The 16698-nt window shown below is 41.7% G+C and overlaps 1 protein-coding gene across 1 annotated transcript in view; it reads right to left on the bottom strand.

Annotated features, from left to right (window-relative positions):
* Positions 1-16698, bottom strand: part of AMPH (amphiphysin) — a 185123-nt gene that overhangs the window by 28616 nt on the left and 139809 nt on the right. The window contains exons 12-16 of the mRNA XM_060019841.1: positions 15026-15142; positions 11119-11142; positions 9094-9117; positions 6265-6297; positions 2181-2237 (exon numbers count right to left, since the gene is read on the bottom strand). Of these exons, the coding sequence (XP_059875824.1) occupies positions 2181-2237; positions 6265-6297; positions 9094-9117; positions 11119-11142; positions 15026-15142 (255 nt within the window). The remainder of the gene's footprint in view (positions 1-2180; positions 2238-6264; positions 6298-9093; positions 9118-11118; positions 11143-15025; positions 15143-16698) is intronic.

Genomic DNA, 16698 nt, shown 5'->3' with positions numbered 1-16698 from the left:
CTGACAGCAGGATGCCACAATGGTTTAACTCTGAGACTCAGAAATGGAATTGTTTTAGAACAAAACGAGTAGTGTAACTTTGGTGCACATGTTCCGGCATCCTCTGTGATAAGCTAGAAAGAAGGTCAATGCAGAGGAAGAAGACATGGGTTGGGAGAATGGAGTTAAGGGTCCAGTCACATTCCAATATGGCGACTACCTTATGATCCTGCTTCTCCAAACTGGGGAGAGCTAATTTATTGAGAACTTCAAAGGGCCATGGAGGCAACCCTGAGCCCAGAGCAGGGTTTGCAGATTCAAAAAGGTTTAAACTTGTACACAAGGGATGTCCCGTGGGGCCATAAGATGCAGACTGGGGAGATGTGCAGTTGACTACCAACTGCAGCCTCCACCTTGCTCAGACCAGTCAATGAACCCATGTCGGGACACTGCCCTGCTCCCGGGAAGATCCCATATAATCACAGCTCAGTGGGAGAGGGTCACTGCGATTCCCAGTTCCCCACAGGGCAACCCCAGCAGCATCTACAATGCTGGGAATGACGAAGCTAAGTTCCCCAATGGAAAGAAGGTGCAAGAAGTCTGCTTCAGAGAACACATAAAAAGAGAAGGGGAGGGCAGGCAATGGAAGCTCCTAGAACCAGCTGTAGGGGGTAGAGAGATGTTCAGAGAAACTTAAAAACCACTGGATTCTATGCCAGGAATTTGCAAGAGTAATAGGTGTGAATTTAATGATGACCCATTGCCTTTTCGTTTATACCAGGGTCCCTCCGTTTTTCTTAACCCATTCTCAACTGGTAATTAAAAATCTCATCCTCCAGCACCCATCAGCACCCCAGACTGAAAACCACCAATGACCATGAAATGGAGGTCTCTCTCTCTCTCCATTATTAACATCAATATAATCTGAATTTTAAACATTGAAATCTTTATTTGCAGGCCTCACAGGCTCCACCTTTTTATCTGGTTACCCAAAAGGCAAAAGTACAACAACCTCTGGACAAGGTGCTAGAGAAACACTTGCCTTTGAAAAATATCAAATTAGCCTTGAAGACAAACTTCCCAGAGCAGAAATCCTTACTTAGAAGTGAAATCACCTGAAAGGAAAAATTCCTTCTCCTTAAACCCAATTCTAAGTTTCCAAAACGAAAGCCAGAAGCTGGGATAATCCTACACCATTCCCACGGGAAAACCAGTGTGCTACACATAACCATGAACTAATCCTCAAAGAGCCCAAACCCCTGTAGTATAGCACTGGGAAGCTCTCAGTGATGTCACTCAAGGTCTCTTCATTCAACTTGACGAGTAAGCTACTGCTAAAAACGTTTCCCATGATAACTGAGTTTGTAAGAATCTCCTCTAACCCCCAGAGTAACCCTTCTGCCTCCTCACTCCCCAGCTAAGCTTTTCTCTCATCTCATTTGACAGTAAAGTAGGAATCCTACCTCTACTGTGCACTACTTCCTTCTACAACTCACAAAATGAAGGGAGGACATGAGAAATGAGGTAGCTTCCGGTTCAAGGAAAAGCAAGGATCTACTTTCAAGCATGAATTCTCGAGGCAACTTCATCGTCAGTCCCGTAGCATAAGGTACAGTCACTCAGAAACACCCATGTACAGATTCGTTCCCCGGTCCGGGAAGATCCCACATGCCGGGGAGCAACTAAGCCCGTGCGCCACAACTACTGAGCCTGCGCTCTAGAGCCCGCGAGCCACAACTACTGAGCCCGCGCGCCTAGAGCCCGTGCTCCACAACAAGAGAAGCCACCGCAATGAGAAGCCCGCACACCGCAACGAAGAGTAGCACCCGCTCACTGCAACTAGAGAAAGCCCGCGCGCAGCAACGAAGACCCAACGCAGCCAGATAAATAAATTTATTTATTTTTTAATTAAAAAAAAAAAAAGAAACACCCATGTCCTTGATGGATAGACTGTGTTCCACTGAAGCCCGTAATTAAGAGACTGATTTTTGCTGGGATCACTGTGCCTTTATAAACAGAAGCAGCCACATTCAAAGTCACACTGAGATTTTTCGGAAGCTCTCCTTCTCATTTTCTAGAAAAGAGGGGGCTACAGAAACCACACGCTGGATTTCAGGCTCTAAATAACCTACAAAGATCAACCTTGGATCATTTGGTGGTAACTAACAACATCCCCAAAACACAAACCAAAATCAGCTTACCAAGTTACAGATCATATCCTGGTCTGTCTGCATCGTGAATAATGTAGTGTCCTGCGGCTGAAAATTGGGAATAAAGTAGAATATTCAAAATTATTAGGGTTTCAGGTAATTTGCCAAAAAAGCAACAACAAAGGTATCATATAAATTAGCTCACATGAATTGTGTCAATAAATACATTATAAAGTTCTTTTAGTCTCTTTTTATTTAAATCAGAAAAGCAAAACATGCAGAGATAATTTTTTGCCAGCAGTTATTCTACATAGAAACCTGAGCTAGCAGAATTCAATGATCTGATGAGAGACATTATGTAAAGGGCAGTGTCTTCAGAGGCATCTTTGGTCTGCAGCTGCTCCTCTGGACATCAACATCAAGTTAGAATTTAATGGATCTAAGCTACAAATTTAAACGTTTTAAAATGTTGGAACCTTAATCTTACTATATCACTGAAGTGTGACTTCTATGAGTTAATTATGAACCATAACTTAAAAACTGTATACAATATATTCATTCAGGATACGAATCCTAAAAAAATCAAGGTGGAGGAAATCTCAGGGAACAGTGATCTCTAGGAGAATCTTCATCAGGTAGCCAGACTTATACCCTCCAAACAGGAGACTGAAAGAATCTTTCCTGGGTAATCTGACCAAAGAAATCCCCAAAGAATTAAACATCAATGGTTCCCCAACAGAAAAGATGAGCCAGTGACATTTGGTTAAAGATGGTGGATTGAACACAGGCAATTACCTCCAGAATCCAAACTAAATAACAATAAGAAAATTAATTTTTAAAGGCATAAACCCATAAGGGTAAAAAGAATGGGAACAAAAACAACATCAACAAAATTCTGAAACTGAAAAGCAAATGAACGAACAGTAGGTAACTTGGGGAACCAAAAACATCTGTACCTTAAGTTGATGTAAGAAATGCCAAAAGGCAGGCCAATTTATTACTCATAAATCCCAATGGATCAAGAATTAGAAAGATGGGGACCACAGGAAATGGAAATTAGGATGCTGCTAAAGACAGATGAACTGGTTGGAAGTCTATTAAAAAGTACTTAGACCTAGAGATACTCTCATCTACCTGAAAACCAAGCAATACCCTTTCCACCCCCGACTTGAGATTATTTTCAGAGGCTGAAACAGAGGGTCTCTGGACTGGGGGACACACAGGCATGTTAGGAAAGCAGCAGGATTAAATGAAAATTTACATAATAAATATTTAGACATGGGCTCCTCCTCTCCCAACTTCTTCCCCATTCAACTCCCATTACACTGGCAGCCAGGCTTGTACCCCTGCACCCCTGCACATACCCAGACAGGAGACCAGAAGAGTCTTCCCAGGGAAATATGACCAGCTCAAGGAAAAAAAAAAAAAGCCTAAAGAATCTGACACTAGGAATTCCTCAACAGGAAAGATAATCCTACAACAGAATCCTACAACAATACCCATAGTCAATGAGCTCTACCTACTTGTACAAGTCTCTCAGCTTTTCAGTGTCCCCCTCTCATGAAATACGAGGAGACAGCCAAGATTAACAAACATTTAAGAAAAGTTTCAAATATTAAAGGGAGACCGAATAGGTTTAAAAGAGTGGAAGAAACAAAGACTTTACAGGGGGGAAAAGACCTTTGAAAATTATTATTATTAATACCCTTGGAAATATAATGGAAGATGCTGTATTCATGACACAAGAAGAGGATGTTATTAAAAACCAAATAGTCAGTAAACAAAAAGAGCTCTTGGAAATTAAAAAAATATATAGAAGTGAAAAATCTGTTGGAACAGTTGGAAAGCAGAGAAAGAGAAAAGGGAAAAGCAAAGAGAAAGAATTAATTAGAAGACAAGCTCAAGAAGCCAGCATATGAAAAAGAGAAGCGTTACAGAATGAGAAAACAAAAGAAAGCAAAAGAAATCATCAGGAAGAAAAAGTCCCCCAAACTGAAAGACACAGTCTTAGATTAAAAGGGCCCAGTACAATGTATGAAAATAGACTCAGACCACAGTACATCATTGTAAAATCCTAGAATCACTGGGGTATAAAGATTACACAGACTTCCAGAAAGAAAGAGAAGAAGAAGGTGGGAGGGGTACATAAGGGAGCAGAGAGAGAGAGAGAAAGAGAGAGGGTTTCTTACAAAAGATCAAGAATCAAAATGACAATTTCTCAGTGGCAAGGCTAGGAGGTAGAATCGGGTGGAGCAATGGCTCCAAAATTCTAAAGGAAAACAGTTTACAACTTGTAATATAATATCCAAACTTACAGTCCATTATGTACATGGGAACACAAATATTTTCAAACAAAGAAGGTCACAAATACATGCTTCTTGCGCACACTTTCTCAGCAAGCTACTGGAGGATGTGCTCTACCCAAATGAGGAATTTAGCCCCAAATGAGGACAATCTGTGTCCTGAAAAGAGTGGATGGACAGAAGACAGGTGAGGCAATCCCCACAGTAGACGTGATGGGAGACCCTGTGACAATAGCCGTAGCAGCAAGTTGTAGCCATGGAATCCCCAGGTCAGGCTGGAGCCATCCAGAAGGATAGCTTCAACCTTCAGGAGGATGAAACTTAAAGAATGTTTAATGTTTTAAACAAAACGAGAGGAGATTTCTATAACCACAGAGTATGGGGTTGAATTAGTAATAAGTACCTAGAAAACTAAGCAAACAAACCAACATGCTAACAAACAAGACCCTACAATTATTTCCTCAAAGGAAAAAAAACGTTGGCATAAAAGGAAATGTAAACTTCATGACTTGAGCGCTAAGAGCGTCTATAGCATCCTGATAATACCACCAATGATTGGCTGGCTGTCTATGACATCAGTGGAAGGACAGGAAGCACAGAGAGATGTGAACTGTGGCCACAGCAGGTTGAAAGCGCTTTAAGTCCTCATCTTCCAGAGAGATAAGTCCATAGCTAATGCTTCGGAAATCAAGAAGGAGCATTAGAAGAAAGTCATGCACACATATGGGGGTGAAATCAGAGAATCTGCTACAAGGTGTGAAAGTATTTTCCTCTAAGAAGCAGGAAATCAGGGGATGTAAGACGGTCTGAAGTTTTTAAATTTTAAAAAAAACCTTATAAAATGTTGTTACTCTTTAAACTATGTGCATTTATAAGTGATAAATACAAACTTAAAAAATAAGAAATGAATTCTCATGACCCGACCTTTCAAAGGAGTTCTCTTCTATGGAAGAGACATGTTATCATCTCTCTGTGCGTTTGTGTGTTATCTGTATTTGGGTGTAGGTGTGTGAGTCAGTGGGTCTTCTCTTTTTATAGGTAACATGGGGGAAAGTAGTCAAACTTTTAAATGGAGAAATTCTGAATGTTAAAATTCAAAATTGTTCATGTCTAATATTCTGAGAAAAAGCACTCATCACAGACAAGCAGATATTTGAAGTCTCCCTTGAAGAGGTTTTCAGAACTTATTCCATGAACTTGACAGCCACGTGGCCTGCCTTTCACATGGGTTACACTGTCCATCTGTTGGGACATATACAGTGAATGGGACAGTCCACTGTGTGGCACGTCTTATTGGTCAGAGCCAACCTACAGTTTCTGATCTTCCAGTGGTTCCTTCCTGAAGAACCACTGAAGAAATAAGGTTCCGCGTAGTATGACTCTTAGATAAATATTTAGAAGGAGGCTCCTAAAAATCTCTTATATTGTCTGAAGATCCATCTCATTAGTTCAAAACAATCCTATCTCCTCTTTTCCAACAGCTGAACCTAGGAGATCTCTCAGATAAAGACAACTTCTCATTTCTAGTGGAGGCATCATCAGAATTCCATGGTAGAGCTAATAATATTAACAAGAGCTAACTAGAGTCAAGGAGCACTTAGTATGTGCTAGGCTGCTGGGCTAAATCTCTACGTTCACATTTCATTTAATCTTCACAACAACGCTGCAACATTGCTCCTATTACTGTTTCCATTACTGAATTCACAAGAAGTGGGCTCAAATTTTATGCTGACGTACTTAAACATTATGCTATCCCAGCAAGCAGAGGTCCACATTTTTCAGATTTGCATCATTCTCAACAGATGGAATTTGCCAGCAAATTGATTTCTTACCTGGGTGAATCCATTAAATGGACCTCCAGAAGCCTAAACAGAAATGGGAATCAGAGTACGTTATTTTTTTCATTACTTTTGTAGGATTGGTAAATGTCTACTAGACAAGTGGGAAAGTAAAAACCACTGTAAATTTTAAAATAATACAAAAGGCTGCTGTGCATGAAAATGCTTAGGAAATGGAAAAGGCCATACTGTATTATTTTAAATAGGCTGACAAAAAAAAGAACAACATTATTTTTACAATTATTGCTGGTATGTGGCTCAGGGCTAACCAAAGCCCACTTTCTCAATAATGAGAACATGATTCCAGACAAGAGCCATGAGTGGTTAAATAGCTCGATTTTTTAGCCATCCATAGAATCTGGAAGCATTTCCAGTATTTCTCTAAATACATCATTTTGATGAACAGCTATTATGAGATTTTATAGCTTCCATGGGCCTGGGTAGAAACATTTCATGTGTTTTTACCGGGGTAGAACCACTTTAGGAACAGTAAATCTGTCTGTTTTATATATATATTTAGTGCTTGAACAACAAAAGTGAAAGTAGAAAGAACAAATAGAGTAAATAGGATGGTAAAGTAGACACTCATTAGTTTCCAACACCATCATTCTGCTTTTTGTGTTGTTGTTCCGGGGGATTTTTGTTTGTTTGTTTTGTCAACCTATTTTGTGTTTGGTTTGCACGGATTTCAAGAGGTACATGACAATCTGTCAAGGAGATGAAGCAGATCTTGGAGAAGATAGTGATGGATGATGAAGTCGGTGAGAAACATTAGGAAAAACAGAACCTACAAAAGTCTTTGGCTAGTCTATACTACATACTGGGGTAAGTACCTCTTCTTTATCAGCCTCTATTTCTTGGTACAACAATCCATATCTCTGGTTAGCAATTTCATCTTCAGATAAATCTGAGTTGTTGGTGTCATTGTCTTGGGGACTAGTGGAACTCTCGGTGCTAACATTCTGGGAGGTTCCCATAACCAATGGTCTAGCTATCTCTTGACTCTGTTCCCCACGGCTAGCAATGGCTTGTTCCCCACATACCTCTGCTAGTAAGTCCACCTCCAGCCCTTTCTTGCTCCCAACTGTGTCTAAATGTTCCCAGCAATTATCTAAGCCTCCCGTATCTCTGATAGGCCAGTGACTAATAGAATCAAGGCAACTGGCAAATCCACTTGCTTGGCCATCTGGTATACCAGAGAATTCCAATATATCCGTATTATTCACTGCTGAATCCAAGCTTGGCTGCCAGATTTGGCCTGGATCTGTCCCCCAAGAGTCTGGTTTTGCAATTTTTGGCAAGTTAATGGTATGGCTACAGTTCCCAGTCACTGTACTTTCAGGTTCCTCTATTAATGAATCTTCGGCCTTACACAAACACCAATCTCTTCTGTTTGCATTAGTTCCCAGAGCATAATTAAGATCTCTCCTAGACTGAGCTGCTGCTTCATGTTTTATCGATAAAACAACAGACTGATTTCCATCTCTGTTACTTCCAGGCGCATGTAACACAGCCTCACACTGCATCTCTTCAGCATCTGCACTGCCCTGTGCTGAGTGATACATTTTATCATGGTTAGGAGGGTCAATTACATTTTTCTTTATGTTTTTTCCAGCTAAGAACCATTCCTCTGTGCTGGCATCTTCAGGATTAGATATAGAGTCAGTATGGAGAGGCGGATTCAAAATATCTGTGTGATTGGCAGGGTTAGCTCCAGATCCCTCTATAATTTCACAATTATTTATTACTACTTGAATCCCTTCATCTAGCCCTTGGTCTCTGTCACTCAACTCATCTGCTCTGTCTACACTTTCCACGTCTTTTTCAAATATGTCAATTTTCTCAAGATACTTTTCATTGGTCTTTACACTTTCCTTATACCCAGCACTTAGATCTTTCTTAGTTTCCTCTTCATTGCTTTTTAAGGTCTCCTGGTCTTGCTTTCCTACTGTCTTAAAAAGATCTACTACTCTGTTTCCTGTACATCCTCTCTCTTCAAATTCCTCTGTCCCTCCTAGGGCCTTGACACCAAGAGCTCCAGCCTCTACCTTTTCATATGTCTCCACACCTGCCCAGACAGAATCTTCTATCTTCTGTTTTCCTTCTTCTTCTTCTGACTTTTTAACATCTTCTTGACTTTCTTTGACCAGGCCACCAGTTTCCACGGCTGGTATCTCTGAGTCAGGTAGATCGCAAGGATGCGCCATCTCCAAACAAGCAGCACCAGGCATGGGATTTGGGGGCATTTGTTCTTCTCCACGTGGAGCAGCTGCCCCCAGACCATGCTCACCCTGTCCAGCTACAGTGTGCCAGCCAGCAGCAGGAAGTATCCCGGTGGAAAATCCCAGTTCCTGCTCCGCTTTGGAGAGACATGCAGAGTCTTCCTGCGACCCACCTTGGGTAATTTCCTGGCTGACACTGTCTGTACTAGCATCAGGGCCCCAAATAATTGCACCTAAATCAATCTGAGATCTTTGAATTTCTTCGGTCAACCCACTGTCTGGAGGTTCCTCCATGATCAGGTTACACAGGGAAAGACTTTTTGAAGAATCAGTCTTTAGAGTGTGCAGAAAAGCAAAGGAAAAAAAAAAAACATAAGATGAAATAGATCATGGTAAGATTTGATGAAAAACACAAAGCTCTTCAGTAGGGTAGCACCAGCTACACAAAGTTAGAAAGTATTTAAATTAAATGGTTTAAGGCTAAATCTGTGACTAACAATGCCATAAGAAATAAAAAAAGAGCTCATTCTAGATAATATACCACATATACAATGCATATTAAGTACCGAAAAAATCCAGAATTTTCTGGATATTTACCTACCGGTTGTACCAAATCAGTGCTTGTCTATATGAGTAAAAAAAAGAAGAAGAAGAAATAAGCATAATCGTAAGGCAAGAGAAGAAAATTCCGTAGCACGGTAAAATCCCAGGCTGTCCAAAGTCTACATACTGCTGAAGACTTTGGCTTTTATTGGTTTCATATTAAGTTTTGCAACTTGTTTTATAATAGGAATGAGTTTTATTCCACTATTGCTAAGACTATACAATTGAAACATGAAAAATGCCTCTGTCATTTACTAATACCAACAAAGACGTTTTACGGCTATTACATGACTTTTGCTTTAGCAGACTCTGAAATGAAAAGTTTCAAATAAAGAAGCAAGCCTGAGGAGACCAGGATAAGATCAAGCATTAGCAGCCACAGAATCACACAGCATCATGTGCTCTGATACAGTGTCAGAATAAAATCTTTCCCAAACTCATCCTGCCCTTGGTTCTGCCTTTGAAGTGGTGTTTGCATGGAAGATGATCCGACAGACTAACCACTCTGCCTGCCTGAAGGATTTTCCTCTTGTTCCCCCCGCAACCTAGAAGACTTGTCTGCACACAAAGAAATAACACTGAGGAGATAAGATCAAGAAATGTCAGCTATTATGCCCAGGGAGCTTCCGTCTTACAATCTTGTCATCATTACCATTCCTAGCAGGTCTGTCCTCTGAATTAGTCAGCGTTCCTTCTAGATGGTACTTTTAGCCTCTCTATACCCTTCCCAGCTAGGGAACGTAAGGTGTGTAATAGCTCCAACTAAACATATGAAATATTGGAATAACCAAAATTAGCGTTGTCCTCCTAATCTTTAAAAAAAATTAACACAAAGTTGAGGCTAGAATTTTCCAGTGTTCTGAATGTCAATCCATGTATCCCTTTTTGCAAATATCCAAGTAAAACCAGCTCCCTAGAAAAGATGTTTTCGTTCAACATTTTTTAGCTCTTCTCTTGAGAGCTTTCCACGATGCTTTAAGCTCCTGTGGAAGGGAAGGGGATAGTCATCTTTCTGTTTTAAGGGAAGAAAGTAGCAATGTTGCCTCAAAAGATCAGGCTCATGAATAGTTAAATCTACCCAACTTTCCTGTTGCTGTCTCACTAAAAAAGAAGAAAATGTGAACTCAAGTTGATTTCTTAAGACCACGTGACCAAGGGCTTCTCTAAGAAAGGGGTAGACCACGGTCCTACCCCAAGGGATGTGAGGCTCTATGTGGGTGCAGTCATTTTCTTAATTGCACAGATGTCACCACCACAACAGCCTGATTGTGTTTTATTCTTAAGTTTAAATTCTGGAAGTATTCATCCTTGTACATCAGAGTAACTGAATACATAACATAAGCAGTAATATCTACCTTGTATTGACACATGCTAGACATTGGGCTAAATATTCTACAAATACTATCTCTAATCCTCACACAACCCTCTGAGGTCGGCGTCATTACCCTTATTTTACAGATGAGAATAACTGAGGCTTAAAGAGTTTTAGTAGAAGTTGCTCAAAGTCATATTGTTGGAAGAACTAGAGTCTAGACTCTAGGACTGTGTGACTGTGTGACTCTGAGGTTCCAGGACTGTGTGACTCTGAGGTTCAAATCCTCATTGACTGATAAGCTTCATTGAAAATAAGAATGAAAAAATGGTTCCCTGTGTAGAGTAGCTCGTCCTTCACATTTTCTCATCCATACTTTTTGTGTATTCTATAAGCAATAACAAATAAGCACGCCTTCACTACAAAATTTCCTCTGGCCACCGATAATCACAGGAGGATGCATAAAAGGCAAAACACTGAATTCCTGCTCACCCAGGAGTCTGGCACTGACATTCTTTTCCTCACCTTTGTTTCCATGTGCAGGTAAATGCTTAGAAATCATGAGGGAGCTGATGATCGTTCTAGGGGACTACGTTGTCATCAAAAAACATCTGGGTCTTCTTTCCATCACAGATGAAATAAAATATAACAAGGTTCCCAAATGTCTAGCAATCCAGATACACCAAAATACAGGGTTCTTAGTTCTCTTACCGTCCATAGGTCCCAGGGCAATGTCTGAAAGCAAACAGAGAAACAAAAATACCATTAACAGACAAATCCCCAGCATGTAAAAAACACGGAGATGACAAAAGTTCTTGAAATAAAATCATAAACATTTCAGAAACACTTAGTACGGCACTGTCCAACAGAACTTTCTTTGGTGATGAAAATGTTCCATATCTGTGCTGTCCAATACAGCAGCCACTAGTCACATGTGCTACTGAACACTTGAAATGTGCAAGTGGAACAGAACCAAATTTTAATTTTACATTCTTATATTTAATTTAGATTTAAAATGTGCACATGTGGCTAGTGGCTACCATATTGGATAGCATAGGTCTAGTCAATCTGCTTTTTGCTCTGTGAGTGAAAACTATACCTGAACTGTGATGAATGGGTTTACATTAACACACACACACACAGACACACACACAATTAAAATGAAGTAAACAAGATGTCCAGAAATCAGAGTTTATCACATCTTTGAGGAAATGCAGGTCCTAACCATTGCTAATGCTCTTTCCTCTCCCCACCCCGCCTTACCAAATTCAAGACGATGCCCTGTTAATGGTAAATGAATTCCAGAAAAATAGTTCTTCAGTATGTTGAATTAGACGATAACACACAGCTCGATTAATTGGCAATCGTGCAAATTAGCAGGGTGCCCCCTAAGACATGGGTGAATTACACTTACTACTGGCATTTTAATTATGAAGCTTATTGATCCTGGGGAATGAATCCAGATGGTTTAAATAACTTCCACTGTGTGGGGAAAGTGGGGGACACTTTCTTATTTCTTTTGTGACTCAGAATTACAGCTAAGACTACCTCCTTTGCTGCTCATGACTAGAATAGATCCATGTTTGCGCACTTATTTTGAATCTCTAACTGCGAACAGAAAGTTAAGAGAGCCTGGTACTCACATCTGAAGAATAGGACACTTTCCAGACGGGATTATGGATGTCTGGTTTGGGTTCTGTACTACACAGAAGATGGGCCCTGTGGTTCCAGCTGAAACCTCCCCCCACCGCAGTTGGTCCAGACCTCCTCTAATGGTCCCACCCTGCAGCTCTGGGCAGCCTGGTCGGTCTCTGGGTTAGCACCCACTTGTAGAACGACTAAGTGTAGAACAGCTCCACTGAAAGCCAGTTATTGGTACTTGGACTCCTCCTGCACCTTATATGCATTTTCTGATTCTCCAAATGGTTGATGCTTTCTTGCTTCACAGCCCCTTAAGAATCACAGCTCCTAGAAGCTCCTACACATCCCTGCATAATGCAGACAGAACAGGTATTTTCTCCAAAGGAAGGCAGCAACGGGAAACGTGTTTATCACTCCTTCCGATCGTGAAAGGATGTGTTAGCTCGTGTGGACACTGCAGACATCACAAGGTGAGGTGTTCTGTGAGCAGCAAGAACGCAAATTAAAACATGGGGTCAGATGGCTAAAATGAGTCCGGATTACAGAGCCTGCCCTACCCCTAGAATGCTATTTAGATCAAGTTTAGCTGTTAGAGTCCAGGTCTGCTTAACTGCATGCACCTATATAAACAGGAGTCAGAATGCATTATTAGTTGAAGATCGAACCCCACATTGTAGAGATGAAGTAGCTGTGATTAAGCTGCATATTTATGCTGGGAAATGGCTGAAGTGGATGACTAGTATGAAAGCTGTTGGCCATAAACATCACATGTCTCATCTGCTTGGAATATGGAAATATATTCTAAAATAACAGCCACTGGGGTCTTGTTCACTATAAACTCAAACTTCACAGAACGTGGCAGCAATTCACAATCTGACTGTATCTGCAAACTGTCTTCACAGACGTCTAATAAAGCAAAACTCTGGATCTCAAAATAAAATAAAATAAAACACGGGGTCAGGCGATGGGGAAGGGAGAGCATTTTGAGTGAAGGGGAGAGAAGGTAGCAGATTCTAACAGCTCTGTGCCTCTTGTTATCTCAGCCTACACGTTTCTTCTTAGCCAAAGAGGAGAGATGTGGTGAGCGCTGGATCACAGGACAACTCTGCGGTGAGGTGACTCAATTACAGCCACTGGGAAGTCAGAGCAGTTAATCACCTGGCCCGAGGGAAGGACAGAGGGGCACACACAGCTTGCCCTGACGGCAGTAATACATTTCCTCCAGAAACTGAGACCTTTGAAGATATCACCAAGGGTATTTTTTGTTTGTTTGTTGAATTCTGAAAGAATCTCTTAGCCTTAATTTCCATGATTCATGGCTTCTTTTAATCATGAATTGACAGAGAAGAGGTTTCTCTCCTGAGTCAGACTTGCAGACAGAATTGCTGTGGTATCTCACCCCCTGATCATCAGCAGCCACTGTGGAAACTCTCTTCCTGCCACTGAAGTAATAAATGTTGGAGGGGAAGGCAGAAGAAGTCCCTTGAATTCTGCTGGCTTTCTATACAATGGGAAAGCTCTGGAAAGGAGCTGTTCTGAATGATACGTACATTCATTTTCTGCTTTGCTTGGCCACCAGGATAGAATCGTCAAACTTGCTGACAATGACTACATCAGCATTTTCCAAAGTGAGTTTTACAGGCCATTCCCATGAATGTTAAGACCGTTTCATTAAAACAGATTTCTGGGGTCAAACAAATTTGGGAAACCCTAAGTTAAACAAATCTAAACAGTTTTTTTAAATTGTAGGACTTCTTGGAGCCCTTAATATTCTAAGGCACATCACGAATATCTTAAAAGGGAATTAACAGAACTTCCTGAAACGTTCATCTAAGAGACCCATTTTTATTTTTGTTTGCCAAGTACCTTTCCGACCAGTGTCTAACCTACTTAATTGCCTGCTTTGTTGATGTCTCAGATTTTTATTTTTATTTTATTCCAATATCACAACCTGGAGGCCTGCAGAAATCCAATCACATTCTGGAACAAAATATGGATTAAAGAGGAGTTTTATTTATTGAGGGTCACAGTGAGCTGTCTGTGCCCCAGGTTTACTGTATCAAGAAGGCTTCATGACCAGGAAGTTGAGCTGGGTCTCACTTCCTAAGCTGAGTTTTGCAATACACCGTGATTCACTAATTTGAAGTACATTGTAGCATCCTTGGATTTTTCCCAAACTCAAATGTGAGGCCCCGACCACATCAAAACTACTGACGTAAACAATTTCCGGGTAGCAAAAATTCTGAGTTAACTTCCTTCCATGAGCAGAGACAACTGTGAAGTAGCTATATTCCAGGGGAATCACCCACAGGTCATGACAGCATCCACCACCAGTAACCCTCTGATAGACAATGAGATCATAATAACTACTGAAATGGGGAAAATGTTGAGGGGGAGGAAGTCGTGAGCAGGGGTAAGCTTGGATAAGCAAGGCCAGTTCTGCATCAAGCCATGATCAAGAACACACAGGCCATCATCACCATCATCAAGTTCAGAACTATCAATACCGAAAACAAATTCCTTTTGGGGCAAAATCTCATGGTGATTTGAAACATGCCTTAATTTGCAAAGTATGAGGAAGGAAAGTAGAGAAAACAGTAAGAAGATTAAACCCCAAGCCCAAAGAAACAGTCTTATTTTGGGAAGCCATAAAATGTATCATCCAACCCCAGACACTTCCGAGTACAAATGTGGTTCTGTGGATTACCATTCTGAGACGGATGATTCCTGGCAAACTGGAATGTATGTTAGCCCAGCTCTGTGGGTAGGGTAGAGAAAGCTAATGGTAGGGGAGGTTGAGAATAATTGACAGTGATCAAGTCCTCTTTCTACCCTTCCTTCCCATTAGGAAATATTCGTCAACTGAAAAGAAAAGTCAACAGTCACGTGAAAGGGAGAGGGGTCAGCGGAATGCCTTACTGAGCTTGTTAAAGTTTATGAAATATCAGCCCCAAACACCCAAAAATCCACTTGGTACCTGTGACATCGGTGAGTGGGTTACTCCAGCAGAACCTGCAGAGGGCATGTCGGGCTTGAAAGGATCAAAGTCCAGATCCAACAAGGTCTCCTCTTTCTTCACCTCAGGGACTTCATTCTGTTAAAACAAAACAAAACATGCACGAGCTTGAATCTGATCAGACTTCATGATCTATTCCATGTATAACCCTCCAATTTCAGCTGATACCCCAAAGCACGCTTTGATAATTTACCACTTAGCTGGCTCATCCATGGGCTCCCAGAGTCACTACTTATGTATGATGAGAGGCGAAATAACCACCTCCAGCCAAGTACCACCTAAGATGCTCAGGTACATGGCCCAGGCTCCAGTTCTTATCCTTTGTTCAGCTCCAAGTCCAGGCAACAAAGAGAATGTCCAAGGAATCCAAGGAATCCAAGGAATCTCCTTCTCTGCCAGCTCAGAAAACTCAGGTCAAGATTTACAGAGGAACAAGTAGATAAGATGGGCTAAGGCTTGGACCCGTTACAGTTACCCACTGCTGTGATGCCCCCTAGGAAGCTAAGATTTAAAAAGTAAGGGGGACTTCCCTGGTGGCGCAATGGTTTAGAATCTGTCCGCCAATGCAAGGGACACAGGTTCGAGCCCTGGTCCGGGACGACGCCACATGCCGCAGAGCAACTAAGCCTGTGAGCCACAACTACTGAGCCTGTGCTCTAGAGCCTGCGAGCCACAACGACTGAAGCCCGTGTGCCTAGAGCCTGTGCTCCGCAACAAGAGAAGCCACCGCAATGAGAAGCCTGTGCACCGCAACGAAGAGTAGCCTCCGCTGGCCGCAACTAGAGAAAGCCCACGTGCAGCAACGAAGACCCAACGCAGCCAATAAATAAATAAATTTATTTAAAAAAAAAAAAGGCAGGTATTGTTGTCTACTGTGATCTCACCCCACCTGCCTCTTCCCCTCAGAGGTGCCCCACCCCTGGTTTCAGTTATCATGTGATCCACTCTTCATCCATAATGCTGTTTGTCCCAACTGTGTTTATGAGGGAGCGAAAGAGAGAAAAACACGTCCCCCAGTTTTCAATGCAAAATGAGCTCCTACCCCAAGAACATTTTTAGATTAGAAAGAAAACCAAATAGAGAATGAAAGTACTGTTATAACAATAGCAAAAATAATTACAGGGCTTCCCTGGTGGTGCAGTGGTTGAGAATCCGCCTGCCGATGCAGGGGACGCAGGTTTGCGCCCCGGTCCGGGAGGATCTCGCGTGCCGCGAAGCGGCTGGGCCCGTGAGCCGTGGCCGCTGAGCCTGCGCGTCCGGAGCCTGTGCTCCGCAACGGGAGAGGCCGCAACAGTGAGAGGCCCGCGTACCGCAAAAAAAAAATTATAATACTGAGCACTAACATTAGTTCATTTACTGTGGAAGGCAGCTATGCTTACCACTATACCAGCAACGCACATTTACTGTGAGATCATGACATAGCATGGCCTTGAGGTTGGTCTAACCCAGACTCAGGTTACACAGTAAAGGTCAAAGCTGAAATAAGCCCTCAGAAACTGTACCACAGTGGAGAGAATTGGGGTCAGTTTTCACACAATTCGAGTTACATATGTTTGGTATTTGATATAAGCTTCAATTCTGACCATCTGTTGCCTAGAAATTGAAAGGGCACAATGGATAAAGTATTATATAAA

This window comes from Delphinus delphis, chromosome 9 (genome assembly GCF_949987515.2).
Source record: "Delphinus delphis chromosome 9, mDelDel1.2, whole genome shotgun sequence".
Classification (NCBI taxonomy): Eukaryota; Metazoa; Chordata; class Mammalia; order Artiodactyla; family Delphinidae; genus Delphinus; species Delphinus delphis.
Note: the sequence above shows the minus strand (reverse complement) of the source record. Positions and strands in the feature narration are given on the sequence as shown.